At 38.4% G+C, this 26,050-nt stretch overlaps 4 protein-coding genes and 5 non-coding genes across 13 annotated transcripts in view; 4 read left to right on the top strand and 5 right to left on the bottom strand.

Moving 5' to 3' along the window:
• LOC137137642 (adipose secreted signaling protein) overlaps positions 1–1,908 on the bottom strand; it is a 29,253-nt gene extending 27,345 nt beyond the window's left edge. The window contains exon 1 of the mRNA XM_067524164.1: positions 1,585–1,908. The gene's annotated coding sequence lies outside the window, so the exon portion shown is untranslated. The remainder of the gene's footprint in view (positions 1–1,584) is intronic.
• Positions 1,909–2,220: 312 nt separating this feature from the next.
• Positions 2,221–2,293, top strand: trnak-cuu (transfer RNA lysine (anticodon CUU)). The gene has a single exon. It is a non-coding gene; the product is annotated as a tRNA-Lys (tRNA).
• Positions 2,294–2,397: 104 nt separating this feature from the next.
• Positions 2,398–2,471, bottom strand: trnan-guu (transfer RNA asparagine (anticodon GUU)). Its single transcript has one exon. It is a non-coding gene; the product is annotated as a tRNA-Asn (tRNA).
• Positions 2,472–2,709: 238 nt separating this feature from the next.
• On the bottom strand, positions 2,710–2,783 carry trnan-guu (transfer RNA asparagine (anticodon GUU)). Its single transcript has one exon. It is a non-coding gene; the product is annotated as a tRNA-Asn (tRNA).
• A 105-nt stretch (positions 2,784–2,888) lies between these two features.
• trnan-guu (transfer RNA asparagine (anticodon GUU)) lies at positions 2,889–2,962 on the top strand. Its single transcript has one exon. It is a non-coding gene; the product is annotated as a tRNA-Asn (tRNA).
• A 333-nt stretch (positions 2,963–3,295) lies between these two features.
• Positions 3,296–3,369, top strand: trnan-guu (transfer RNA asparagine (anticodon GUU)). The gene has a single exon. It is a non-coding gene; the product is annotated as a tRNA-Asn (tRNA).
• Positions 3,370–5,217: 1,848 nt separating this feature from the next.
• gba2 (glucosidase, beta (bile acid) 2) lies at positions 5,218–18,422 on the bottom strand. Of its 3 annotated transcripts, none has more exons than XM_067523666.1 (18): positions 18,282–18,422; positions 17,859–18,065; positions 14,850–14,941; positions 14,480–14,595; positions 13,903–14,121; positions 12,417–12,656; positions 12,175–12,277; positions 11,826–11,979; positions 11,402–11,527; positions 11,031–11,215; positions 9,590–9,694; positions 9,377–9,484; positions 8,918–9,069; positions 8,640–8,746; positions 7,413–7,555; positions 6,974–7,089; positions 6,616–6,807; positions 5,218–6,266 (listed from the first exon to the last, which is right to left on the bottom strand). In XM_067523666.1, the coding sequence occupies exons 2-18, from the start codon at positions 18,050–18,052 to the stop codon at positions 6,066–6,068; spliced, it is 2,553 nt and encodes an 850-aa protein (XP_067379767.1). In that variant the 5' UTR covers positions 18,053–18,065; positions 18,282–18,422; the 3' UTR covers positions 5,218–6,065. The 3 variants fall into 3 exon arrangements, with proteins under 3 accessions (XP_067379767.1, XP_067379766.1, XP_067379768.1); XM_067523665.1 differs by having other exon boundaries at positions 18,259–18,387; XM_067523667.1 differs by lacking the exon at positions 5,218–6,266 and having other exon boundaries at positions 6,622–6,807; positions 6,974–7,027; positions 18,259–18,387.
• A 72-nt stretch (positions 18,423–18,494) lies between these two features.
• rgp1 (GP1 homolog, RAB6A GEF complex partner 1) lies at positions 18,495–23,646 on the top strand. Of its 3 annotated transcripts, none has more exons than XM_067523668.1 (9): positions 18,495–18,634; positions 20,029–20,144; positions 20,464–20,597; positions 20,717–20,800; positions 21,079–21,228; positions 21,520–21,666; positions 22,068–22,195; positions 22,304–22,481; positions 22,914–23,646. In XM_067523668.1, exons 1-9 carry the CDS (start codon positions 18,632–18,634, stop codon positions 23,135–23,137), a joined length of 1,164 nt encoding a protein of 387 aa, XP_067379769.1. In that variant the 5' UTR covers positions 18,495–18,631; the 3' UTR covers positions 23,138–23,646. The 3 variants fall into 3 exon arrangements, with proteins under 3 accessions (XP_067379769.1, XP_067379772.1, XP_067379771.1); XM_067523671.1 differs by lacking the exon at positions 18,495–18,634 and adding an exon at positions 19,395–19,509; XM_067523670.1 differs by lacking the exon at positions 18,495–18,634 and adding an exon at positions 19,413–19,772.
• A 73-nt stretch (positions 23,647–23,719) lies between these two features.
• msmp1 (microseminoprotein, prostate associated 1) lies at positions 23,720–25,047 on the bottom strand. The gene is made up of 3 exons (XM_067523672.1): positions 24,927–25,047; positions 24,691–24,799; positions 23,720–24,166 (listed from the first exon to the last, which is right to left on the bottom strand). Exons 1-3 carry the CDS (start codon positions 25,033–25,035, stop codon positions 23,995–23,997), a joined length of 390 nt encoding a protein of 129 aa, XP_067379773.1. The 5' UTR covers positions 25,036–25,047; the 3' UTR covers positions 23,720–23,994.
• Positions 25,048–26,050: the final 1,003 nt, after the last annotated feature.

Here is a 26,050-nt window from a genome sequence, read left to right as displayed (position 1 = left end):
GACCAAACTCTTACAAAGAAAACAATCCAGTGTATTGAATGGTAATGCTACCTCACTGTACTGTTAACCCAATAGAAAGTATACTGCAGCTCTGGTTCTACAGCATATGCCACCACTCAATAAGCTCTGGACACCGTCTTACCATTACCCTAAACATAACTTTTTCTGTATGCCTTACCATACATATTCAAATATTAAAACTACTGCATATTATTAGTATTACATAACAATGACTGTCCGTGTGCTTTCACTGCCTTGCTGCACTGTTAGCATATATGCATCTCTTTATTCCTGTATGTATAAAGGCTAATATAAAATATACTCAATTTAGAAAATGTACTGTCCGCTCTGTTTTATACACTACTTTGGTGTACTACTAGTGTGTACATAACATGCACAGTGCCTGTCTTTTACTACACCCAACTACTATATCAATTAAAGTAAATCCTGACTTCAAAAAGATTATTAAGTTTAGGTTTTGTTAAAACTGATTTAGAAAGGTGTTGGTTAAATTTTACAGCTGTTTAGAGACTGCAGTTTGTGATGCTGTTGCACTGTATTGTGAAATACTGATAAATGATTGAATAAGGATAGATAATACAAACTGGCAGCTGGTTGTTCTACCACCATTGTCAACAGCCCCAGTTGCATACTATAGTCTAACGCCTGTAATTGTGTCTTTCAGTTGTATTTGCTTTAAACTCTCCAAAAGGCATGTAATTCTACATTGTCTGATGAAACTACTTATTTCATTAATGATTTATTTTTTTGTCCTTCGGCTTATCCCGTGAGTTCAGGGTCGCCACAGCGGATCATTGTCCGCATGTTGATTTGGCACAGTTTTTACGCCGGATGCTTTTCCTGAAGCAACCCTCCCCAATTTGTACCGCGCTTGGACCGGCACTGCACAGCTGGGGAGGGGAATGGGCTGTTAGGGGTTCAGTGTCTTGCCCAGGGACACTTCGACATATAGCCAGGGCCGGGGAGCGAACCACTCACTTATTTCATTAATAATAATAAATCTATTCTTTATTTGAAATAAAGTTGAATTCTAAGCAAACAGCAATTGCTGTCTGATCGACCAATAAACCAAGCAAAGTAAAAAGGAAAATTCTAAACATAATAGAGTATTCATTATACAACACATAATACACGAACTAATTCATTTATTGACTGTTTTTTGCATTATCTTACAATGCAATTGAACTAGAAAGTAAAAATTAGAAAATTGTGTGTGGCATAACGTTTCCCTCTGAAATTTCAGTTGTATGTACAATGGAAATGTTAGTTGAACAACCTAATTACATCAAATCTGTAACGTTAGCCTACCTAGTTAGGTACTTAGTAATAAGTTACTGGATGTCATTAAATATGAGCTAAGAGTGATTTTGGCAACACAAAGAACACAAACAGTTTACAGTTTATAGTTTACACAGCAGTAATAGTCTTACAGCAACATAAATAGACATGTTAGCTAGCTGTGCTCACAAATGCCTCCGTCTCGGCGCTAGGTGCTGGTAAAGTTACCGCGGTAACACACACGAACATTTCTGCTGTTTTGTTTTCTTCCTCGGTCAAACCCACCTTTTTTCGCGACAGACGAAAGTTGTACATCTAAGTGAAGAGACGACCGTCGTCCTCTGTCTGTGGGGAGTGTTGTTTGCCACAGGGAGTCCCGCTAGTAGCCGAGCACCGGCTCAACACACAAACGGACACCACCACATCCACTCCCCTCACTTCTCCGCAACACTTTCTCTGTTTGGCAATTTCCGCATTTGATCACGTGGTTTTCTCGGGCTCTTCTTGTACGTATGCTGGATAGTTACTTGAATTAAAAGCACTCTGTTTGGGCCGCTCAAACACCTGCACCGCGCGGAGCAGCGAGACTCAGAGCTGGGTCCAAAAAAAACTGCAGCAGAATATCTGTCCAGCTTCCCAACACTAGCGCTTTGTTGTAGAGCTATAATGCCATCCAGTGGTGGTCGGATGCAAAGAATGATATTAGAATGCAGCAGGCACTGCCACTGCGTGAGCTGTTCTGTTCTAGAATGTAGTCCTAGTTTGGGCTCTTCAGGAAGTAGCTGTTACGCTTTTATATGTTAAAAATTAACCAACCATATAATCAAACGTTGGAATTCTAAATGCTCTCTGAAGACACATTTTTGCTTATTAAAAACTTTACTTTTGTTTTAAATGCTTCTTTGTTTCCGTCTCGCACTTGCCCGGCTAGCTCAGTCGGTAGAGCATGAGACTCTTAATCTCAGGGTCGTGGGTTCGAGCCCCACGTTGGGCGCACTGCATTTTTATTTTTACAAGTAGTAAAAAAAATTCATAATGAATATTTATTGGGGATTGTAATTTATTATGACTTGGAAACAGCACAAAAGAAAAGATTGTCGTCCCTGGGTGGGCTCGAACCACCAACCTTTCGGTTAACAGCCGAACGCGCTAACCGATTGCGCCACAGAGACCACATACACCAGTTCGTCGTATCCACGGTCAAAGACAACGAACTTCCGAAAGGTGGCATTGATGGAGGATTGTTTGTTGGTGATACACTCGAAACTTATTAAAACTTATTAAATACTTATTTAATAAATTTAATAAAAAAAAACTTATTTTCTGCCTTGCCCAGAGACAGAAATAAATAAATGAATAATACAAAATGAAAAACAACAGGGGTATTATACGGGTTAAGACAAAACTATACGTCCCTGGGTGGGCTCGAACCACCAACCTTTCGGTTAACAGCCGAACGCGCTAACCGATTGCGCCACAGAGACCGCACGGGTGCATTGAATGACATACTAGCTAGATAAACTATGGCTACACCGTGGTGGCTTTTTGTTGTCTGTATGACTGGACACGCTCCCGGTTAACATCACGGAGTCTCTGTGGCGCAATCGGTTAGCGCGTTCGGCTGTTAACCGAAAGGTTGGTGGTTCGAGCCCACCCAGGGACGTTAAGTTTTATCTTTAAACTCGTATAACCTCATGAAAAATATCGGCATGCATTACGAGTACATTTATTTATTTATACATTTATTTCTTTCTGTATTTCTGTGTCAGAATTCTAATTAAGTGGGTGGTCCTCACTCCAATCTATAGACATAATGCAATACGGATATTTACAAATTAGATACATTTATTTATTCATTTACATAGTCATTCATTTTTGCACTCGACTAACAGTTATGTATGGACGGGTAAATAGCTTAATGTTATGGACGAGGACGCATTAGGTGTCAGTAATGAACATAAATTTTCTCCTATACCTCTGTGAATGCAGACTATAAGTCTCTGTGGCGCAATCGGTTAGCGCGTTCGGCTGTTAACCGAAAGGTTGGTGGTTCGAGCCCACCCAGGGACGTCGCATTTTACATTGCATTAATGACCTGATAGAGTGCACAGATATAGCCTGATATGTGTATTTGAATGGGGCTACGCTGTACTTACTTTAAATACCATATATCCTGATTTAGAACATCTATTTGGTTTCTTGACAAATATACAATATAAAAATATAATGACAAATATGCCCAACTTCAGTAAACATTTGCTGAATATTGTCTGATATTTCATTGTCTGAAATATTGAGGTAATTTACAATAAACAATTACTAGCAAGTAAACTAAACAAATTTAGACCCAGATTCGAATTCTTTGCTATTTTTAAAGCTTTGATTGAAGAACAGGAACAAGAATATCAGACTGACTGTATTTTTAAATATCCCATCAGCTGAAAAGCTGAAGCTAATTCACTCTAATAAATCCTCAATTCATGATTTACAGTGCATCCAGAAAGTATTCAAAATTCTGCAAACAATGTGACATAATGACAATGTGAGAGAAAATTGTTTGCAAATGTATTAAAAATACAAAATGAAAAAAAAATCTAATGTACATAAGTATTTAAGGCCTTTGCCATGGCACTCAAAATTGAGCTATGGTGCATCTTGTTTACACTCTGTTTCTACAACTTGATTGGAGTCAACCTGTACGAAATTCACTTGATTAAACCTGATTTGGAAAAGCATACACTTGTCTCACATAAGGTCATCAAGTCTGTTCCAGAGCACTCGGGACCTCATACTGTGGCGCGGTTCATCTTTCAACAGGACAAGGACCCTAAGCACACAGCCAAGATAACTCTGTGATTGTCCTTGAGTGGCTCCGCCTGACTAGAACCTATTTGATCATCTATGGAGAGATCTGAAAATTGTTGTGCACGGACGCTCAGTATCCAACCTGATGGAGCTTGAGAAGTACTGCACAGAAGAATAGTAATTGCCAAAAAATAGCTGTGCCAAACTTGTAGCATCATACTCAAAAAGACTTGAGGCTGTAATTGGTCCTAAAGGTGCTTCAACAAAGTATTAAGCGTGAATACTGTGAATACTTTCTGGATACACTGTAACTGTATGATCACAGTTTCAGATTTACCTGATGTTTCAGTTTAAAAGCCCCATTTCTCTAGATGGTAATTGTGATCATTTTTCTCTTTCTTCTTGTTCCAAGCAGACTTATCATCTGCCTTTGTGGTTTTAAGGAACATCATGTAAGGCTTGCTTTTGTCTGTCAGACTCAGCAGCTGTGATGCAGGCATTTCAGAGACAGAAAGAAGGTAAGATTATTCATGTGAAGTCCCACCCCCAGGTGGCGCCTATGTTATCTAAAAGCCATAGACAAAGAACATGGCAGAAAATTGCCTCATTCGCTTTTTGCCCCCTCAATTTTCTAGAGGCTGGCCACCATGTTGTTTTCTTACTGTGTAACTTACCTACAGTACATGTGAATACACTTCTCGTAATCCTGCCATACAAGTAGGCTAAATCACACCAGTTCCTCTTCTTCACACCATCCCAGGTTGATGGCTCAGGTGTAAACTGTTTTTTCTAAATGCCCAACAGTATGACATACAACAGTCCATAAAAGGACCTCCGCTTTGGGTTCCCATGCCCACTAAATAGTAAACGAACAAACTTCCAGCCATTATAAAATAAACATGTATTTTTTAAATAGAAAAAAATCACACATCCTGATTTCAATAGGGTGAATTAAATTATCTAAGCCCTAATTCATGCATAATATAATTTCTTCACATTTTTCAATTCCTTTGAGTAGGTTTGGCTGAATAGGTTTGGGATTTGTCAGCACATGTATATTTATTAACTGGCATTTTACAGATACATTAGGTGTGAATAAAAACACAAGCTTCCTGCGGTATTTTATTCAGCCATTTATTCAGCATGATTGTCATGGGTATCAGATTTTACAAAACAAAGTAAATGTTGCCACAACAGTTCTAAACCATAAATATGGTCCAACATGCAACAAGGCACCAAACTGCAAAAATGAAGTTTATTTTAGACCTAATTTCCAACACTACTCATCACATATGACCTCACTTAGTACAGCATTCAAATTTGAGTGGATAAAAAAGGGAACTGACACTTTTATGTGTCTATCGACTGTTTACAATAATCTAATTCTAAATTGACTGATCAGATTATGACATTATGATTTCATTAGCTGGTATAGACAGCAGACCTCAAATACCTAGCATATAAATCTGTTGCACGTATGCAAAGATTTAATGGAATGTAGTGCTGAAATGTGCATGTGTGTGTGTGTGTACATGCATACAAACAGGCTATATGTTGCTTGAACATAAGGTCAGTTTTTATATTAGCAATACACAGCTATGATTTTGACAGTGCCTGGCTGCCACTGCATTGCTTGACTCTGGACTTATTTAATTTGCCTAAATGCCACACTCTACAGTCACCACTGATCTGGTAAAAGATAAGTATTTCTGAACCAAAGCCTCAAACAACAAAAAGCTGGAAAAAAACCCACTGTACAAAATTAAAATTACAGTTGATAACCCTAAGGTAAATGATCAAAAGGAGCACTGCAGGCTGTTGAGGATAGTAACGGCCGGTGTGGTTTGAGCAATTTTTAGAGGAAGTCACTGTGCATCTATACTCACATAAGTTTGATGTCTCAGGCACTAGCACCGATTTTCTTTTAAATCCTGTCCCTCCTCCCTGCCAGCACCTCCATTTTAGGGTGATGTGGTCTGATCTTTCTGTAAAGTGTTTAGGGCTAACTGCATGGCCCAGATACTCAGAGGCCTCATGTAGGCCAAAGAGCGATAGATGCTGTTTTCACAGTAGGCTTCAGGAGTCTGAAAGGCCATGCCCAGGCTCTCCCACACAGTACGGTAGCAACCTTCTGCTGTGCGCATACCCTCCTCCCGCATACCCTGTGGGGGATGGGGGAAAGCAGATATCAGATGCAGTAATTCACTTAACATCTCACAGTGGACACCCCTAGTCACACTAATATGCTCCTGTTACATTCTATCAACAAGTGTTCTTTTAGGGAAATGTTCCTTCCCATTATTGGGTATAGATTGGGTATAGATAGGGATGGCTTAACATTTAGAGAAACAGACACTGCTGTTCCATCAGTCCCTATGGCATATTATACTGTATCTTCAGCTCAAAAGCACAGCGCAGACACCATTGCTAAATGTAAAATAGATACAGCCATTCTCTTACACCTACACACACACACACACACACACACACACACACACACAAAGTACTCACTTCATGTATCATAGTGGCTGCCAGTCCATACACTACTCCAATCCAAACCTCATCCGACTGGACGCTGGAGCGGTCAGGCACTCCTTCAGGACGCATGCCATTAACAGCTCCCATCCGACCTCCAGCAAAGTGCATTACATTCAAGTCAAAGACAGACTTCAGGGCACTGCAGATTTTTTCTTTTGGAAAAGCCTGAAGGGAGAGAGAAAGTTTGATAATGTGTTTTAATCTAAAAACTGCAAAAACATCATTAAAGATACTATGGGCATCAATGTCCGTTGCTAACCTAAATTTAAAATAAAGTTATATAATTACTTCTAATGATTTCTACAAATTTTTAAATGGCCAAAAAACTTACCTGATAGTCTCCATATCCCAGCCCAGATGCTCTCAGGAACCAGTGGCCAGCACACTGATCAGACATAACACTGTTAGAATGCACTCTCCCACTGCTGTCATAGTTGTAATATTTGCCTAAACATGATGGAGAAATAAAAAATTAGAGTGACTTCAAGTCTCATGCAGATTACTATTACAAATTAATTTGACACAACTAAAAACAAATGCTGCATGACTTAAGACAATTAAAGGTTTTTCTTTTCTTTGTTCTTTTCTTTTTTTCCCGGAATCACCACTACACTCCAAACATGGGAACAATAAAGCCTTGTCGCACCTCTCAATGGTCATAACGTGTAGGATTTAGTACTGTTGTTAAACCAGTATTAAATGCAACAGAGCAAATTCTTTCCAAATAAATAGTGAAAACAGCACCACAAAAATTAGTGTTTGAAATTAACCATTCCACAGTAGCTGGTCAAAAGCTGCACTGCCTCTGTCCAAGATGTTTTTGTAATGCTGGTACATCTCCTCACTGTCCACCAGATGAGCCATCTTACACATCACACACAGGGATGCCAACCACAGCCCACCACAGTAAGCACTGCAAAATATAAACAAACCCCAAATTACAACAGAAAGTTTAAAATAATCATACAGCATTTGAGGGACTGACTTTTACTTTATAATGTGATGTGATAATATAGTTTAGTTTTTTTAGTTTGAATCCACTGGTTTCCTTAAATAACAATAATACAATATGTGTGAAGCAATCGTCTTTATTCTAAAAATCAAGTAAATTCAGTGTAGCCATTGAGTGAATCCTCTTGGTTTAAGTCAAATTTCCAGTTTTGGAGCTTTCATGTGTGGGAGCCCTTTTTATGCCCTGTGTTCAAGTTAAGAAGACAGATCCTTAAGCTGAAGTTTTAAACGGAAACTAAAAACAAAATCTTTCATCTCAGCCGTAGCATCAGAAATTAATATAAGCTTTTGGCTCACATTTAGAGAGATTCACTGAAACTGTAGATAATTAAAGTTGTTCTTCTTTTTTGTAAATAGTCATGCTTTTGTCCCCGTTTTTCCTTCTGCCATACAATTGAGACTTTAAGTTGTAAAAGCAAATACAGACTTTATGTAAGTGCTTATGCTTCATGTAAATGTATGTATGTATGTGATGTAATGGGGAGTAAACCTATCTATTACAGTTGATTTTAAATTGTTAAGAGGAATTAAGACCTGGAAAAATGTGTCTTGTGAGAATGTAGAGATTTATTGGGAGCAATACAAAAGATCTCTCCCATGGACTGCAGATGAGCAGATGTCTCCCATAAGGCTATGCTATACTGCAAGTTGAAATTATCGCTGTATGAAGTCAAAGCCAGACAGTCAAAGAGAGACAAGGATTTAAGGACCCCTTTTCATGACAAGTGGCCAACAAAGTGTTTTATTTGTAAAATGTTCACACTAAGAGCATTTATTTTTCTTTTATTTTGTGTACATGTTAGGTATTGTGCAATCTCCTAATGCACTTTGTACTGTGGTTTATAAATACAGCTGTCACCCCGTGACTAAAGGATCAGAAAAAGTACAAGCAATAAACGCCTGTCTCAAAGAACCGACTTGTGTTAGTGTTGTCGCGAAGAGAGCTACAATAGTCACATTCTCAGTGAAATTGTGCAGACTCTGACCTTGGTCCAGTCACTGTCCAGCCATCATAGGTCTGGTCCGCATATCCAGAGTTCTCTATTAGGCCATCACCGTCCAGGTCAAACTTTATTTCTGACTCCATCACTGCCTAAAAGATGATTCGGAAAAAAACAACTGGAGTGAACACACTCAGAACAACTAATGGGGTACACTGCAGTTTTGTGTTGCAGCTACTAAGGATGTGCAAATACAAAGATACACAGATTGTAATTGATCCAACTTTCACATTATATTTAAGACAACATTAGGTCAAATTTACCTGGCAGATGGGCCACATGTCTCGCAGGTACTGGCTGTCCTGCGTGAGATGGAAGTCCCTGTAGACCTGCAGGACAAACTTCAGGTTCAGGTCTTTCCAGTCTGCAGTGTCATGAATGAGGTAGGCATTCACCCTTTGCCATGGCTCATCATCTGTGGACAGAGTCATATAATACTGAGACATTTCGTGGCCATAAACAATTACCAATGAAAGGCAAGTTTTAACTCTCCGCAAGTTGGTTTTAACTAGCCACTGCATTGATGAAAAACCTGTGAATGCCTAAAATGTAGCAGATTAAACTTAAAACATGGAAGGCTTTGTAGTAGTCATCCATTACAGAAACGTGTAAAACTATCTGTATGGTGTTTCACTATGGGTTTTTGGTGCAAATAAATTATTATTAAGTTATTCCCCTCCACACCCCTCAGAAGTGTAGTTATGAGCTTGTTATACTTCTACCTGGATCGCCTATGTCATGTGGCACCACATTTTTGGCCTTGACAGGAGAGTACAGCCCGTTCATCAAATGTAGTCTTTCTGTTGGGTCCTGCTGAACCACACTGCCAGCTGAAAGAAGAGAAGAGATGAAAATGCCATTTAAAACTAGTATTGTTTCTTATTAAATACATACACTTAATTAAAAAATATATATATATTTCATATGATACTCACCAATATCATATTGCACACTTAAGGCAAGTTTGGGCCACAGCATGATAAGTGCAAAGGAAGCATAGAAGTGCACATCATATGTGTTGTACATTCGATACTCCTGACCTAGAAACAATAACATAATAATAGTAATAGTAACACTGATCTTAAAGGGTGACTTAATCAATTTCCAACTTGCTCTCTATGGCTTTAGTTTAGACAGTTTAGTTTACATTAATGCTTTTAAACATTCCACTGACAGAGAAATATTTTAATATAGGGATATTATATTAAATATTATATAAATATTATATATATAAATATTTCAATATAGGGAACTTTTAATATAGGGATATTAAAATATTTCTCTGCTTCTGGCCTAAAAAAACTCCTCCAGATGACATCACCCGGAGGAGTTTTTCATCATTAGGAGTTTAGATGATGTCGTCTGGGGAGCTCTCAAAAAGCAGATTGACCATTCATATTGGCAGCAACAAGACGACATTGTCTGAACTGAAGGTTCCTCCTAAGGATGTCATCTAGAGCCATTTTTCAGCTAAACGTAGATAGATATTTTGATATATGGAAGTCAACGGGAAGTTAAATGGCATTTATGTACATGTACTACACAAACTTGAGCCAGAAGAAGCAAAAATCCGTGAAAGCATCCTTTAAACATATTTAATGTAGATTTTCTTTTTTACAGAGGAACTGCAAGTCTTTAAAATTTACGCTTCTTAAATTAAAGAATGTTAATTTACATCTTTCTGTCAACAGTCTTTGCCGCAAATCAAAAACAAATGGAGGAGCAGTTGACAACTATTTAATTTAATTGGCAACAGGTCAGTAACATGACTGGGTATAAAAGGAGCATTTCAGAGACGCAGAGATTCACCAATCTGTGACAAACTGCATCAAATAATTGTGGAATAATTTCAGAAAAATGTTCCTTAATGTAAAATTGTGAAGACTTTAAAAAGCCCACCATCTACAGTATATAATATTCTCAAAAGATTCAGACAATCAGGACGAATCTCTGTGTGCACTTCGAGCTGTAAGGCAGCAGTGCTAACCATTCACAGTCAATTAATTGCTACACAGAACAACTGCTGATTTATTTTCATTCAATTACTTAATACATCAATTAATTGTTTCAGCTATATACCAAAGGATTTTGTTTTGCATACTGACACTGTCTTAGTAGGGGGCCTGGTGGATCAGTGGTAGAGCATTGGGTTAGGATGCAGAAGGCTGTGGGTTTGGATCCCACCCCACTGGGTGTGGCCCCAGCCCTGCCGGTCCTGACACCGGATAAAAAAGGAAGGTTGCGGCAGGAAGGGCATCCAGCGTAAAAAAAAAAAAAACTCATGCCAAATCAACATGTGGAACAATTTCGCTTTGATGACGCGTAAAGGGACAAGCCGAAAGCAACTGATCTTTGACCCTTTTAGCTAGTAATTACCTTCTAGGTAGGCAAAACGGCCATACTCCTTGATGATAGCAGGTTGAGCTGGAAGCCCCCCTTCCTCACTGCGCACACCACCACTGATATCTGCATCCTCTGGTAGCTCCATCCACACTGTCCCTCCATCCACAACAAAGTACAGCTCATTAAAAATGGCTGACTTATACCAGGAGGGGAGTGAACTGCAACAGACAAGTTAAAGACTAATTTAAAATCAAATTGTTATTACCTGCAGAGGTGAAGAGTCAAACAAGTTGTATTTAGGTCAATAAACCAGCTAATAAACCATTGTATTTGAATCACATAGATTGAATCACATATAACTTCCAGGACTTTTTGGAGTTGTGGTAGGTCATATTGTTACCTACCTGTCCTGCAGAATCGGTCTTTGCCACTCTTCTATGCTCTTCTCCCACTGCCTGTAGTGTGTCAGGGCATAGTGACAAAGAGAGGGGGATGCGTCCCCTTTGGAGCCAAAGAAACGAGTGTATCTCCTAGTAAAAGAAAACAACAAGATGATACTGATGCTAGCACAAGAATGTTAAAATGTAAAAATGACAAAAGTAAGTTGTTGATCAATTCAACACTCTGTAAATGTACGCTTTTAAGTTCCATTACTAGATCATCTTTTGAAGTTGAGATAAGTAGTAAATAGGGTACATAAAATAAAGCATTTGTACTACACACCAAATTATTTTTTAAATTATTAGTGTTTACAGTAATAATCTAGCTTGATGATATTTCTGCAATGCAACACACTTTATGTGTGCCTTTACTTTGTATTTAATTTACCTGATGTGTTCCCTCTCCCTAGAGCCAAAAGTGATTTTTGGCATGTCCCAGGCTAGGCAGAACTCCAGGGTGTTACAGCTCTGAGCCAGCACTGTGCAGCTTAATGCCAACGCTGCTGCCACATTCTCTCCTTTAGAAGTCTTTGGGCTGGAGCCTGCAGAGGTAAGAGAAGGATGAGAGATGCTAAAGATCGGTCATGTGTGGCATCTGTGGTTATCAAATTCATAACTTATTGCATGTGTGGTTGTTGTGGGCTTTTTACTGAACATCTACTTTTTTTTTTCACACTAAGCAAATAACAATTTTTGATTTATTTATCATTCTGTACTGCCAATTTCTGAGCTCTGACCTGCAGGAGAATCCAGCCGTCCATCAGTGATCAGGTCACTCCACAAACCACTGCAGGTGCCCTTTGGACTGAATGCTGTCTGATGACTGACCTCCCTGCCAGGCTTTTAAAAAGGTTGACACACATTGAGATAAGAGAGACTGTTGCTTTAAACCTTGAATTTATTTGAGGGGAGCAATTGAGCAACTTCGAGCCAAATATAGTTTCTTTCGAGATTCTGAAATCAAGTTTTGAAATCAAACCTGTTCCCGGGATGCAATGCACAGAGTGTAAGGGTTCACTGTCGTGCAGTGATGTAGCAAGAGTCCAGATACTGCCTCCCCCTCCTTCTCCAAGTGGAATGGTTCATTCCAGTGTCCCCCACTCTTGTCATCCTTGTGTCCTGACCCGTTGACCATAGTAAACATAATGGAGACATCTAGATCATAGTCATTCTTGTTCTCTATGTCCCATACGAATACTGCCACTGGGAGGCTAGAGTCCTGAGAGAAGATATATATTTATATATGGTGAAATAACTTTAATAAATCAACATACATTAGTATGCTTTAAAATTTATTTTTATTGACAACAAAGTGTTTCTACTGTGTATTTGAAAGTAAGTAAAACGCAATGATTTGCAAATCTCATCAACCAATATTTTATTCACAATAGAACATAAAGTACATCCTAGACAGGTCATCAGTCCATCTATGGGCCATAAAGAATAATATGCATGATGTAAATTTGATAGAAAAGTATGTTTGACATACAGTAAAGTCTGTGAAAAAGTTCCGACAGGCAGTGGTGACCGACACATTACAGTAACAATAACTGTTTCTATACTTTGAGTTTGTGAGAGCAAACTATGATGTAGGTCATGGAGTCCTATGGCTGAATGGACAAAGGGCATGCAGCAGCAAGCTGCTGTGAAGTCTCTACTGGATCTGACTGAAAAGCTCCTTTTAACTGCCTAATTACGATCTTGTCAGGTTACTTGAGCTATGTTGTCTCAGTTGTTACATTTAACATACTGCCTGAAGGTTTGCAGAGTAGGATAGAGAGATGCTTGTTTAATGTCTCCAGGGATAAGGAGTAGAGCCTAAGAGTCTGTGTTCACAGCCTGGTTTTGGTGTGGATAATGTCACACATGGATACATTAGCAGAATGATGGACATGAACTGCCATCCTAATAAAATGTATAAAATCTCTCAGTAGGTAGTAACGTCTTATGCTAACGGTTCAATATCCTTCATTCTGAGTTTCTTTTTTATAGTGATGTGCTCTGGTTTACAGCGTATCATTCACAAAAACTGCAAGTCCCCCCCCCTTTTCTCTTAGCACACTTGCTTGCCTGTCTGCCTTCACCAGCTGGAAGCCATCCAAAATTGCGAATCAATTGAGAATTAATTTATTCAGCCATGTTTCAGTAAAGCCCGACATGCTGCACTCTAGTGCATGCTCTGGGTCCTCATTAGTGGTAATAGCTTGTCCGCTGTATTGTACAGAGATCTTACATTCCCATTGACAATGGAGGCAAATCATCTCAGTTTTTCATGGCACTGTACACTGTAGTGCTCCTATGTGTAAACAATGGAGCCATGGCAACATGGGTCTCCTGACGCCATCCCACAAAGTCCCCACACAAGCATTAATGATTCTGATAAGTCCAAATTTGTTTATTTTGTCAAGAAGAGGAGACAACACAACTTGATAAACCATAACTTTTAGAAAAACTGCTTGAGTTACCTTATAATCATGGGGGATGACCGGGGAAATCTGTCTGCAGGTTAGGGTGACGTTCTGTCCTGGAAGGTGGTAGACAGTCCAGGCACGGGGGTACAAGGCATGGTAGAAGGCATACTCACCGCAGTAGCCCCAGTTCCAGCCTTGTAATGTAGGAGGATGCTCAACAGATAGCACCTGCTGGTAAACAGTTTGACCTCCACGACGTAAACAAACTGTGAACTAAGATAAAGAAAAGTAAGCAAAAGAACATGTTAACATAGTACTGGATTTGTCATCTGTTTTTTTAAAATGTGAATTTCCCTCTTTCTTTGGTTATTAAAATCATTTGGAAAGTACAGTACAATAATGACAATGACAGTAAAAGCAACAGAGGAAGATTTCTAGAGACAATCAACGTCACACCCTTCCCTCGATCATGTCAGTTTGTGCTTTACTCTTGTCAGTAAAGAACCAAAGAAGAACCAAACAGATTGGAGAACTGAGCTGACAAATAAAAAAGATTCATAAATGCAGAACATCCAGCAGATTTATTAACAGATTAAAATATGACACTAGGTCAATCTAAAATCGTATATACCTGGTTAGCTATAACAGTTTTGTAGTGGTACATTCCAGGGTTAAGTTGCCATCTGCAGAACTCCCCTCTCCAACCTCTTGTGATGGTACCTCCTCCAATACCACCAAGTGGAGCACCTGCAAATTATAGTATAACATCCACATGGACAAAATTACACATTTTGCAGTTTAATAGGAAATGCAAAGGTAGATGAGGAAAAAATTGTGATTTGATTTGATGTGACAAAATCTTTTGTATTGATACTAATAAAGTTACAAAGCGCTTTGGCAGATATCCCACTTTGATTTGCCACTGGTCCCACTATAATTTATCAATATAACACAAAATGTGATAAATTCAGCATATGCTGTTGTAAACAAGATTAACTCACCATATATTTGACGCAAGGGTTGGGCACGAAACATATCGATAAATGGAGCTTTCTTTTCCACCTGGGTCTTCTTGTACCACCATTTTAGATACCTGGATGAACACATACAGTTTAAAGTCACATCTCAAAAAAATGTAAAGATGGTTGAGAACATTTGAGGAAATCAACATTCAGAAATTGAGTCAGAGAGAAACATTTTAAACATGACACATGAAGGCTACATGCACCAACTGTACAATTAGTAGTCATACTTTTACTCATAGTTTATTTTACTGTAAATGTAGTTATAGTGGTAGTTATATGCAGCTAAACCTACTTTACACTTTACTAAACACAAAGGATGAGAGAAAAGAGGAAATTGTGAAGGTACCACAAGGAAGAACTTGTAAGATAAGAGGAATTAAGTTAAAAAGGGGAGCCCCGTGTTAAGAGTGAGGATGTGTGTGTGTGTCTAAGTTCAGCATTTCCTATCACACCAAGGTTGGAGTGTAAAATATAAATTAGGGTATGTTACAAATGATCTCAAATGGATCCTGGAGCCTGAGGCAAGAGACTCAAAAGTTGAATGTCAGAGTCATTAATCAGTTTATGTTCCTAACTTAATTCTTAGACATGGTAGCTCAAGAAAACATAAAACTGCTGCTTTTGGTAGAGCAGTTGTATGTCAAATCAACACAACTGGCTGAGTGCTGACAATGACCTCCATAACTTTTAATCTATACTATAATGCTAACGTGCTTTTAGAGTCTTAATACAATCTAACCTTGTGGTTTTATTTCCAAAGTGGAGTCCTTGGACTTTTAAGTTGTTGTTACAGTCTTTCAAGATGGCCCAAGCTAAACTGAATTACACAGCACACTTGCTTCATAGTATGACCATACTGTATCGACAACAAACCGATGGGTTTCTTTCAATTCAAGGCCAAAATAGCCAATGTTGAAACAGTATTATTACTAAGATTACGGGAGTGGATCTTGGAGTAGTATTGTAACTTTGTTTACATACCAGTATAATAATTAATGTTTCAACCAAAAGCAATTAGAAGATGCCATGCCACTACAATTCCTACAAACTTTATTTTAACAGAAAAGAACACTCCAGAAAACCAATAAAGGCTTGTCAATACAGCTTCACTCACTATGAATGATGAATAGGATTAGTGAAAGCAGGTTACATGAAGTAATGGCAGGTTAGACTATTGTCGGGATCTAATGTTCAACAGCTCAGCAGCAACGTATCTGCCTAACAACTAAATCATTGTACAGTACCCTGGTCTCACCCTGGTGAACCTGTGAATACCTTGTTTACTGCCAGAATAAAGACGCTTTCACCAGTGCTTCAAGCAGCTACCAGCACAATGAAAATCACTGTCCAAACAAAAACAGATTGAGCAGATTTTAAGTACTGGTTAACCAAAGAGATGCCCACTATGACCTCAGTAATAAACATATAGTAGAAGTATCACCTTTCTGGCAGATTTAAAAACTGAAACGTTATAACATAGCATGTGTCTCAGTGTACTGAACACAAAACAAGATAGATCATAAAAGGTCTAGCTCTCTCTGGGTTTAATACTAACCCTATTTAATCAACTCCTCCTGATGCATAACCACTATTACATTAGCAATGGTTAACAAAAGTTGCCATGGCAATAAATCTGAGCACAAGACACACCTTGAATGAAATGTGAAATTACTTTATTTATAAGCCTCAGCTGAGAGTGCAGCTTGTTTGTCTTATAGCAGCATTGCAACAGTTATCTGAAGGTGAATCAATTAAATGGTTTAAAGGTAACAGTTTCCTTTGTGCTTGGTGGCAATGGACTCACCGGAGTACTATGTTTTGTAAAATATAAATCACAGATCTCTCTTTAATTGTTTTTAACAGCTAGGAGGAAATCAGTGTTATTGTGTGGCAACATAGAAACATAGAACTGGTGATTTGGACAGTGATATATGTACAAAAGGTCTGTTTTTACAGTCCAAAACACAACAGAACAGGTCTGACGATAGACGGATGGATAAAGACTGCCACCTAAGACACACTCTGACACACAGCCAGTGGAACTGGGCAATGAAGCCACATTCTCAGGATGAGAACTGAGAGAAAGTGTTGCTGCCTGTGAGCCTAGCAATCCACTAAAGCTGCATAACGTGCTACTTTAGCATCTCAGATGTCAGGAGGTTGTTGAGAAAACAAACACAGCCAGATCAACACATGTTGGGAGCAGTGTAAGATTCGTGTAAGCTGTATACAAGCAGGTTCTCTGTCATGTTTGAGGTACTGTGACTGACAACCTTGAACCTTCTTGCTGGAGGGCTTTTGATGTTTATAGGAAGAGTTTTATTGCCATTGACTAGGGTACTGTACATGGACTTGAAAATCCTGAGTGACTTGTTCCATCAGGTTAAAAGAGTAACAAGAACAAAATGACAACAAAAAAACTGTTTTAACTATTTAGATTATTGTACAACAGCAAATTATATGTCTATTATACATTGTTAAGCAGCAGTGCAGGCATGGAGTGTTTGTTGTGTGTATGTATTAGACTTCAGTCTCATTGCATGATATGGTGGAATATATAAACAACCCTTTAAACTTGAAGTTGACCTCTTTTTTTTGGAAAGTGAAGGCATAAATAGACCACACCCCTTTACTTAAATGAACTGTATAGACAACAGTATTACAGCAATACTGTCGGTTTGTCAGTACAGCAATGCTAACACTGAACACATTTTGATCCATATATCTGTACATGGAAAACAAAATGAACAACAAACAAAACAGCAAGCTATGGGTATCAATTTTAAATGCAGATTTAGAGTAATTAGTAGTTTAATACTTTTTAATTTTGTTAATGCCTCTTTCCAGGTTAGTGATGAATGCAAAATGCATTTTTAAATTACAAATTAAACATGATTAATAAATGATTAATGATTAATAACGATGTATTCCATAATACAGTGATACTGCATTTTTTTGGTGTTTTTGTAGTTTGAGAAACCTCACCTGATTCCAAGGCCAACGTGCTCCCAGACGTTAGACAGTGAGACATCTTTTGCTTGAAAGGGCTTTCTTTTCTCCTTGAACTCGTGTGCCAAACAGATGCGCCAACCTTCCTTGGGTACTTCATATCCCGTTTCCTTGGAGACATACCTGCTCATGAGGTCCGCTGTGGATTTCTCACCCCACTCTGTAGTCATTTTATCACGGTTCCTAGAAACAGAGAGCTTAAAGTAGTGAATAGGCGCAGGAAAATACTTGTGAAAGCAAACAAAGCGCTGTCACCACCTTCGGTCAACAGTTAGTCTGTAGCTCATTGACCATTGGGAAAGAAAAAAACATGTTTGTAGAAGATGAAGGCGGCTTAGAAATCTCGTATTGGTTCAATGAACTCAAAGTGTCATACCTGTGGAGTAAACCGGTTCTCACCTGACAAGCTCTGAATACCTGTGGGACGGGGACAGACGGGTAAAGGTTTCTCATTCAGGCAGGCTGTACTAATTCCATTATAAGGTTTTTGCTATCCACATGTTCAGTCTCTGCAACTCTCTGGAGACTTTGCACCGATTTGCTTGCTATGTATTCCCTTTTTAAAGATGGCAGAACCTCTTGCCCCCGTTACATAAAGTCCGGATGCGTACTGTCTGCAGCGGTGGCTGGCTGACTGAATGGATAGCTGTTTAGATGGATGAATTATCGCAGAAAACCAACAGGAGGTATTGAGGATCTCGGAGATTTAGCCGGGAAGCCTACAATGACACCAGAGATGATAAAAAGAAATGGTCAGAAAATAATAATCACATTTACCTGCTGAACTTCTAAGAAAAACAAGAATTTCAGCAACCGGCGGATTGCTGCAAAACTGCTAAATCATTAATCATGTAACCTTACCACGAGTCGCCCATCTAAACGAACAACAAGGGATAACCTATCCAGCTAACTCAACCTTTACACAACAAATAAGATAATTGTTTTTAAAATACCGGAGCGGTCGCACCATCTTCACTGTAGCTCTAACGTTAATCCGACTCTGTAGCTTCTGTTAGCACAGCGGCCTGATGTAGTTTACGTTTGTCACTTACACTTTGTGTCAACTTTGCCCTTAAGTGCGTCTTTAAGGCAACAAATTCTCTCGTGATGCTTATGATTACCACTTGTCTAAAAAAAAAAATAAGTGTACCCGCTATGTTGTCAAATGTATTAATCGTGTGCATGGTACTGTAAAAACAGCTGAAAACAAATAAACATAGAACATATAAATTCCCTGATAAGTCTGACGCTGGGACAAACAGAACACTAAGATTACGCAGTCGCTGTCAAGTCAGTACCATTGTGCATTGAAGGGGGGGTTATGTTTATCCAGACGATGTAATATTCCCTCTGAGTGGCTGAAAATAATGTCTTTTGACAGATATATTTTTTAAAGAGCAGTATTAAACGTATTTTGTATAATGAACGACTTTTATACATAAAAGCAAACGTTACTCTAATATATTGAGTTTATGCATCCCTATAGGTTACCATAACCACATTCTTGTTACACGGACGTTTTCAAAATGGCCGACCATAAATTCTTACCTAAACTACATATTGTTATTTAAGTGTTTTAATGCTTAATTAAAACGAAGACATCACCAAGACTGTACTCCGATTAAAGGTTCGAAGAATATACGCGTATATATATCTTTTGTTTAAATTTTCTTTTGGAGAAAGCTCCTCATAGCGTCAGTAACACTATAGTTTTGGTTTTTTTTTGCTGTTGACATTACAGTCGCAAGCAGAAATGTTAGCTAACTTGATAAGTTATGGTTAGTAATCTCGTAAAGTCTATGAAATACTGGGTTGTTTTATACGAGAAGTAAGCGTGGGTTCGCCTTGAAATAAAACATTTGTTTTGCGGCGGCATCGTCTGAGTCCAAGGTACGTAGTTAAATTAACATTTCCATTACCAAGCAGGGCAAAATATGTTATGCTACTAAAACACTAACTTATGTCTGGAGTCTGCTTAGCTTAACGTTAACGCTTTTACTGTGCCACGTTTCCACGCAGTGTGTTTAATGCTTTACAAACAGTGTTGTTATTATAATAATAGAATGACGAAACAGTAGTTGACCATGTTGTTCGTCACATTACTGATGAGATTCTTATACGTAGCGTTATTATTTTGCAACATCAGATGATCGAGGTAGTGGCCTCCATGGCCCGCGGCCCCGTGTTTCTGGCCGGTGAGCTCATGGAGTGCCTTATAACGTTCACCAACCCGATGTCCCACCTTTCCACCTCTGCCAGCAGGTAGGGTTTTCTTCATTTCATCGTGTGTGTGCTGTATTAAGAAGCAGCGTTACCTCACAAGAGACAAATGTGACTATGAAGTGGCCATATTCAAAGCTGTACTTGAAGAGCAAAGCTTCTGTTCATTTTGTTTTGCATTCTTTGGATCTAAACTGAACATCTTTGGGCTTTGAAAAGTTGTCTTGACAAAACAATTGATGATATGACACTGGACTTTGTGAACTTGTATGGGCTATATGTTAAATATTTGCTTAAAGTGTATAGACTAAATGGTTAACTCAATGTTTCTCTAAAGTTTTCTTTTTTTTTTTTGTCCTAGTGAGATGCTGGCATGGGCCAGTGCCCAGATCCACTGCCAGTTCCATGCTAGTGAGAGCAGAGTGGCACTGCCAGCCCAGGGCAACAAGCAGGATGTCCAGGCTGAGAGTGACACAGTGCTTATACCAAGCAGAGGTAGTGGAAGTACATTTCTATAAATTATATTTTATATAAACTAATGTTACTTTAAAAGATTTGTTGTTTTGTGTGTAAAATGCTTCAGATCTTTTCAACACCAATTCTTTTTTGTACAGGAGAGCGTGGGCAGTGTGTGCTGGACACACCACCCAAGATCTTATTCTGTGACCTATGTCTGGACCCTGGAGAGAGTAAAACTTGTATGTGTATACTAATGTGGCAAAAATGTTTAGATCAATAAAATAATCCACCATTTTGAAGTGATTTGTTTGTGTTATAAATGTCATAAAAATATAACAAATTAAGACTACTTTTAAAAGAAGAAACAAAAACTCTAGTGCCTTGTAGTTTGTTTGTAGCTGTTTAAATGGCAAACCCTTTATATTCTAGAGATTTTAAGTGTTTGTGACAAATAAAACATTAGGTATGTTTCTCTGTGTAATATAAACAGCTCAACATTCTTTAATTTTCTTCACAGATTCATACAGTGAAGTTGTACCCATTGATGGTCCTCCTAGTTTCCGTGGTCAGGCGGTGAAATATGTCTATAAACTTACCATCGGCTGCCAAAGAGTCAACTCCCCTATCAAACTACTCAGAGTTCCCTTCAGAGTGCTAGTTCTACAAGGTGAGATGACTCACTTGATTGTTTTTAATTTCAATGCCTGTATTTCAGTGTTTAAGTTTGCAGGATCTATATTGCTTACATTTCAGTTCCAGAAGTGTAGTGAAATGTTTACTTCTGCTTTAACATAATTGTTGGCTAAATATATGAACGGGTAAAATTATGCCACCCCAAATGCTGATTTATTATTATTTTACGTGAAATAGTTAGGGTAGATAAAGATGAGTCTTTGTTGTGTTACTTGTGTCATATATTGTGCATGTAATGTCTCATATTTTCCTGTCTGACCTGAAGGTATGCCAGAGCCTCCATTTCCACAGGATGAGGAGGTTTCCCCCTCTAACCCATTCCTGGAAGAAGAGGAAGCGAGCCGCAGGGATGCTCGTCCTTTGGAGAGAGCTTTGGACATGCTGATGATCACAACCTCAAGACGCTGTCCACGTGAGTAAAATTCTTGGTCTCTTCTGGTCTTTGCTGAAGTTCATATAGTTTTAAACCCAAAGCTTTAAGCTGCTTTTGTCAACTTCATTTAATGTTGCTATTTTTATGTCTGAATGTTTTTGTGTTATTGTTTGTAATAGTACCTTCTTTAGTTTATAGAAAGAAAAAAGATTATGTTGCTGTGTCGTGTACAATCATTGGAAACGTATACAGCAATTACATTTGAAAAATAAATGATAGAAGGCAAAAAAAAATGGTGTACATTTTCCAGTGACAAGGAGAAACATAAGCCAAATACAATTAGAAGGTACATTTTAGCAAATGTACAAATTGCTGTTATTCTTTTAATCTTCTATTCATTACGGTTTTAATTTTGATCTTTGTATATGACTTTTCCTTAGACATGTTTAATATTACCAATATGCGTGGAAAAGTGGCAAAGTTCTGCATTTTCAAAACTGTTTATCGACTCGGGGAGGACATCATTGGCACATTCAACTTCTCAGAGGGAGACATTCCCTGTCTACAGGTGTCTTTGCAATTCTTATTTGTATACTGCTGCATTTTTCAGTTTTATACAACATCCAGTTTTCCTAAATTAGGGTTTCCTTTTTGTTTATTTTATTTTTTTAAATAGTATTCTGTAAGTCTGCAGAGTGAGGAAGAGATCCAGCAGCAGTACCAGCGTCGGCCCGGCCAGACAGTCAGTGTGACCGGACATGGGCGACACCTGGAGTCCTGCCTCCACACTGCCTCCAGCCACTTCTCCCTCCCCATCCCGCTTAATGTTACACCAGGTTTCAGCACAGACATAGGTAAGTCACAAGTAGGATAACATATGATTCTTATGCTACTTTTGGACTAGATGTTAACAAATTATTTATTTACAGAAATAGTTATAGTTGAACAGATATGTATATCAAATATTTTGGCTCCAGACACCAAAATATTGGCTTGGAAATGCATTCAGCATGCACCCTATTTTAGTGAGAAACAGTAAATCTGCATATAACTCCTTCCACGAAAACTCTGAGGTATAGTTAACTCTAGTTTAGCTATAGAAAAACGTGATTGATTCTGTGAGTGTGCATTTTTCATTAGCTCTTTAAGTGATTTGCAGAGATATATCTCATTTCTATCTAGAAAGTATAAAGCTCATATCTAATGCCATGATTTTTGGATATAGTTGAATTTATCCAACATTAGTTTAATACCAAAAATTATTATCATTACCCCTTATTGTACAGTAACCCTGAGGTGGCGTCTGCACTTTGAATTTGTCACCGCACGGGAGCCAATGGAACCACCTACTGTCCTGCAGAATCAGTCAGAGGTCACAGTTTGGGCTGGGGCAGAGCATGTTGACGTGGATACGTTCAGCTGGGATTTGCCCATAAAAGTCCTGCCTACTAACCCAGCCTTAGCTTCCTATGTGTCCCAGTTTACAGGAACCAACAGCATTCATATTTGATTATTGTTTGTGAGAGACTATGGTGAGATAATCAAGACTTAATACTGTGTTCCTGAAGGTATCGATAGATGTTTGCGTGTGTGTGAGAGAGACATTTTCCCCCTGTTAAGAAATCAAAGAGATACACATTTTTGGAGCAATCAAGAAACTGTTTTTGTTTTCATTGTATATGCAAGAGATCTCATATGTGAGGTATTTACATATGTTCAGTATGCAAACTGTGTTTTGCCACTGTCACGTGCATTATTCAGTGGGCCCTAAATTTCAAAACATCTTTCTTTTAGGAAGATAGTCACATTGACCATTTGAAGTGTAATTATCTCTGATGTTGTAGGACGTTTATGTATTTATTTCATTCTTGCCTCTTATTAACTTGCACATGTTTTCTTTCTCATTTTACGTAATAACCATTTCTTATTCCACATATTTTCTGGTTAACTGTTGAGAAAATAATGTACTAATATGTAAATACTACAGGAGAAATAATAAAGTGTTATTTTAAAATGTCATTATTACATTTATTACATAGTTGTCACAGAATTCAATGCCATTTCTCTTGTAAATTTGTTTTTTATTTAGAGATTAGAGGTTACAGCAGACAACAGGACAGATTAAATAGTATTAATAGTATTCAATATATATCAATGCAGCATGTGTATAATTGCATGTAGATAGATAGATAGATATAGAAGAACTGTCACTTGGTATAAAAAAGTCCCCAGAAACATCTTCTGACAAAACAGCCCAAAACGTAAACTTTGTTAGTGTTTTATGTTTGTACAGTAACTATATAAAAGTTGATGAGATATGAGTATTAGTTTCCCAGGCAAAAGCCCTAGACAGGTCTGAGTGGCCTTCTAGTCCTCAAGCTGTTGCTGCAGATGAAGCGATCCATGGCTGGGGTCCTTAATGTCCTCACCTGGTGAGCAGGGCAGGCGGGGGTCTGTAGTCTGCACCAGGGACACTTTGCAGGTCACCGGCTCCACCTGGACTTGACACCATGCAGGGAAATCCACCGGACGATGAACCCTGGAGAGGGATAGAGTTTTATAAAGACGAAAACAAGATGCCTTTCTATAGTTTTTCAGTCCCTCGTGGTTTAAAATAATCACGGATGTACTTTGTCATCAAATTCATGCAGTGATGCCTCTATTGTAAAATCCGCAACTTTCCCCACAATTTGCAGGCTACAATTACTTACATATTAGTTACATAGAGTTATCTAAGTTTTCTGTACAGTATTATTTGAGGATTATAGTTGTTACTTAAACTCAACAAATTTATACAGTATTTATAGCTACTTATGTAGTTACATAGCAAATTAGGATTTTGCATATAAATATATAATCATTTTTATAAAATGTATTATAAAAAACTTTGAGTGCATAACTTATAACATAATATTGAAATTGTTTAGTTCCTATTACCCACTAAGTAACTCTTAGGTTTCCCACAATTAAAGCCAATTTCCATTCAATCTCTCTAAAGCTGACCACAGTACAGTGAATATACAGTACATCTGGGCACCTAATAAGATATTTTGTTATACTCACGTCTCACAGCAACCAACACCGACAGGGTGCAAACAGGTGCACTGCATACAAGCATTGTCCATCCAGGTTTCACCCAGGGAGTAATGCCTCTCCTCAAACACACACAGTGCTAGGACAATATAACAATCACATATTATAAAGTGCTTTTTTTCTCTCATAGCTAAGAACATGGACTCATCTAAAGTAAAATAAAAAAATAGTTGTACTCAATAAGATTTTAAAGAATGAAGTCTCACCTCTGAAATTGAAGTGACACTCCATGGGTGCGGCAGAGGCACCACTGGTCCAAAGAAGAAACCCTGCAGCTGCAAGCACCCAGTTAGCCCCACTGAACTCCATCTTCATCTGCTATAATCAGCCTCTGGTACCTCTTCTCCCTTTGCATCTACATTTATACATCCTGTGGCTTTACGGCCACGGCGTGGAGGTGTGGTTATCACTGTCATGTGGCCACAGGCCTGGCTGTGGAAGGCGCCAGTGGTGCCATCCATTGGGAATGAGGTGGTGGTTTGTGTGTCTCACTGCGCTTCAATGGGCATGAACCTCGAAAGTGATAAAAACAATGACACATCCATGCAGTGACTAAGAGCAGGAAGGGAAGGAGAGAGGTGAGATGGAGTGCAGGGAGCAATAGAAAAGGGTGATGTCCAAGAAAAGAAGTAGGGGGAGAGACAGAGCATGGAATTATCAAACATGATTCACCTCCATTCAACCTGAAAATGTGACTAATTCACATGAAACCCATGCATACGTTCTGAGCTATAACAGCAATTACATAAATAAACCAAATTTTGTCAAAAGTCAAAATGTAGACTTACTGCAGGGGGCTTTTATCTTTTTATTATCAAGAGGCTGTTACACTACTTGTCTGTTAAGACAGACAAGCTGTTCATATTGAGCTAAAGATTCACTGAATGGTTAAATAAATGTTAAAATGAAATTAATTTGGCAATTTCAGTGTGTCATGCAAAGCTAAGTCACATGTCCCGATCAACTGCGAATAGACATGGTTTATTTTTTGTACCACTGAATAAACAACTTTTTTCCTATTAAAAGCTTAAAAGCAAGAACAGTAGTTTAACAATTCCTCTAAGAAGTAGTTGGACAAATAGATTGACCATACCATGGTCATTTTGATTTTTCTGAAGCTTTGTAAAAGTTTCATCAAATAACAATTTCCAATGTCAAGAAGGTACAAACTGCAGTTTCTTATGCTTATTAGATACTTTTTCACTTTTGTTACCAATGTGTCAGTTTCAAGATTTAGACAATGTGGGAAACAGTGATCTGGACTGACATTACGATGCCCTATCACTCCCTATGCATTAGCTCATCATCTCACACTTGTTTGCTATCTGTA

Source organism: Channa argus, chromosome 12 (genome assembly GCF_033026475.1).
Source record: "Channa argus isolate prfri chromosome 12, Channa argus male v1.0, whole genome shotgun sequence".
Taxonomy (NCBI): Eukaryota; Metazoa; Chordata; class Actinopteri; order Anabantiformes; family Channidae; genus Channa; species Channa argus.
The sequence above is the reverse complement of the archived record's forward strand: the minus strand, read 5'-3'. Positions and strand labels throughout refer to the sequence as shown.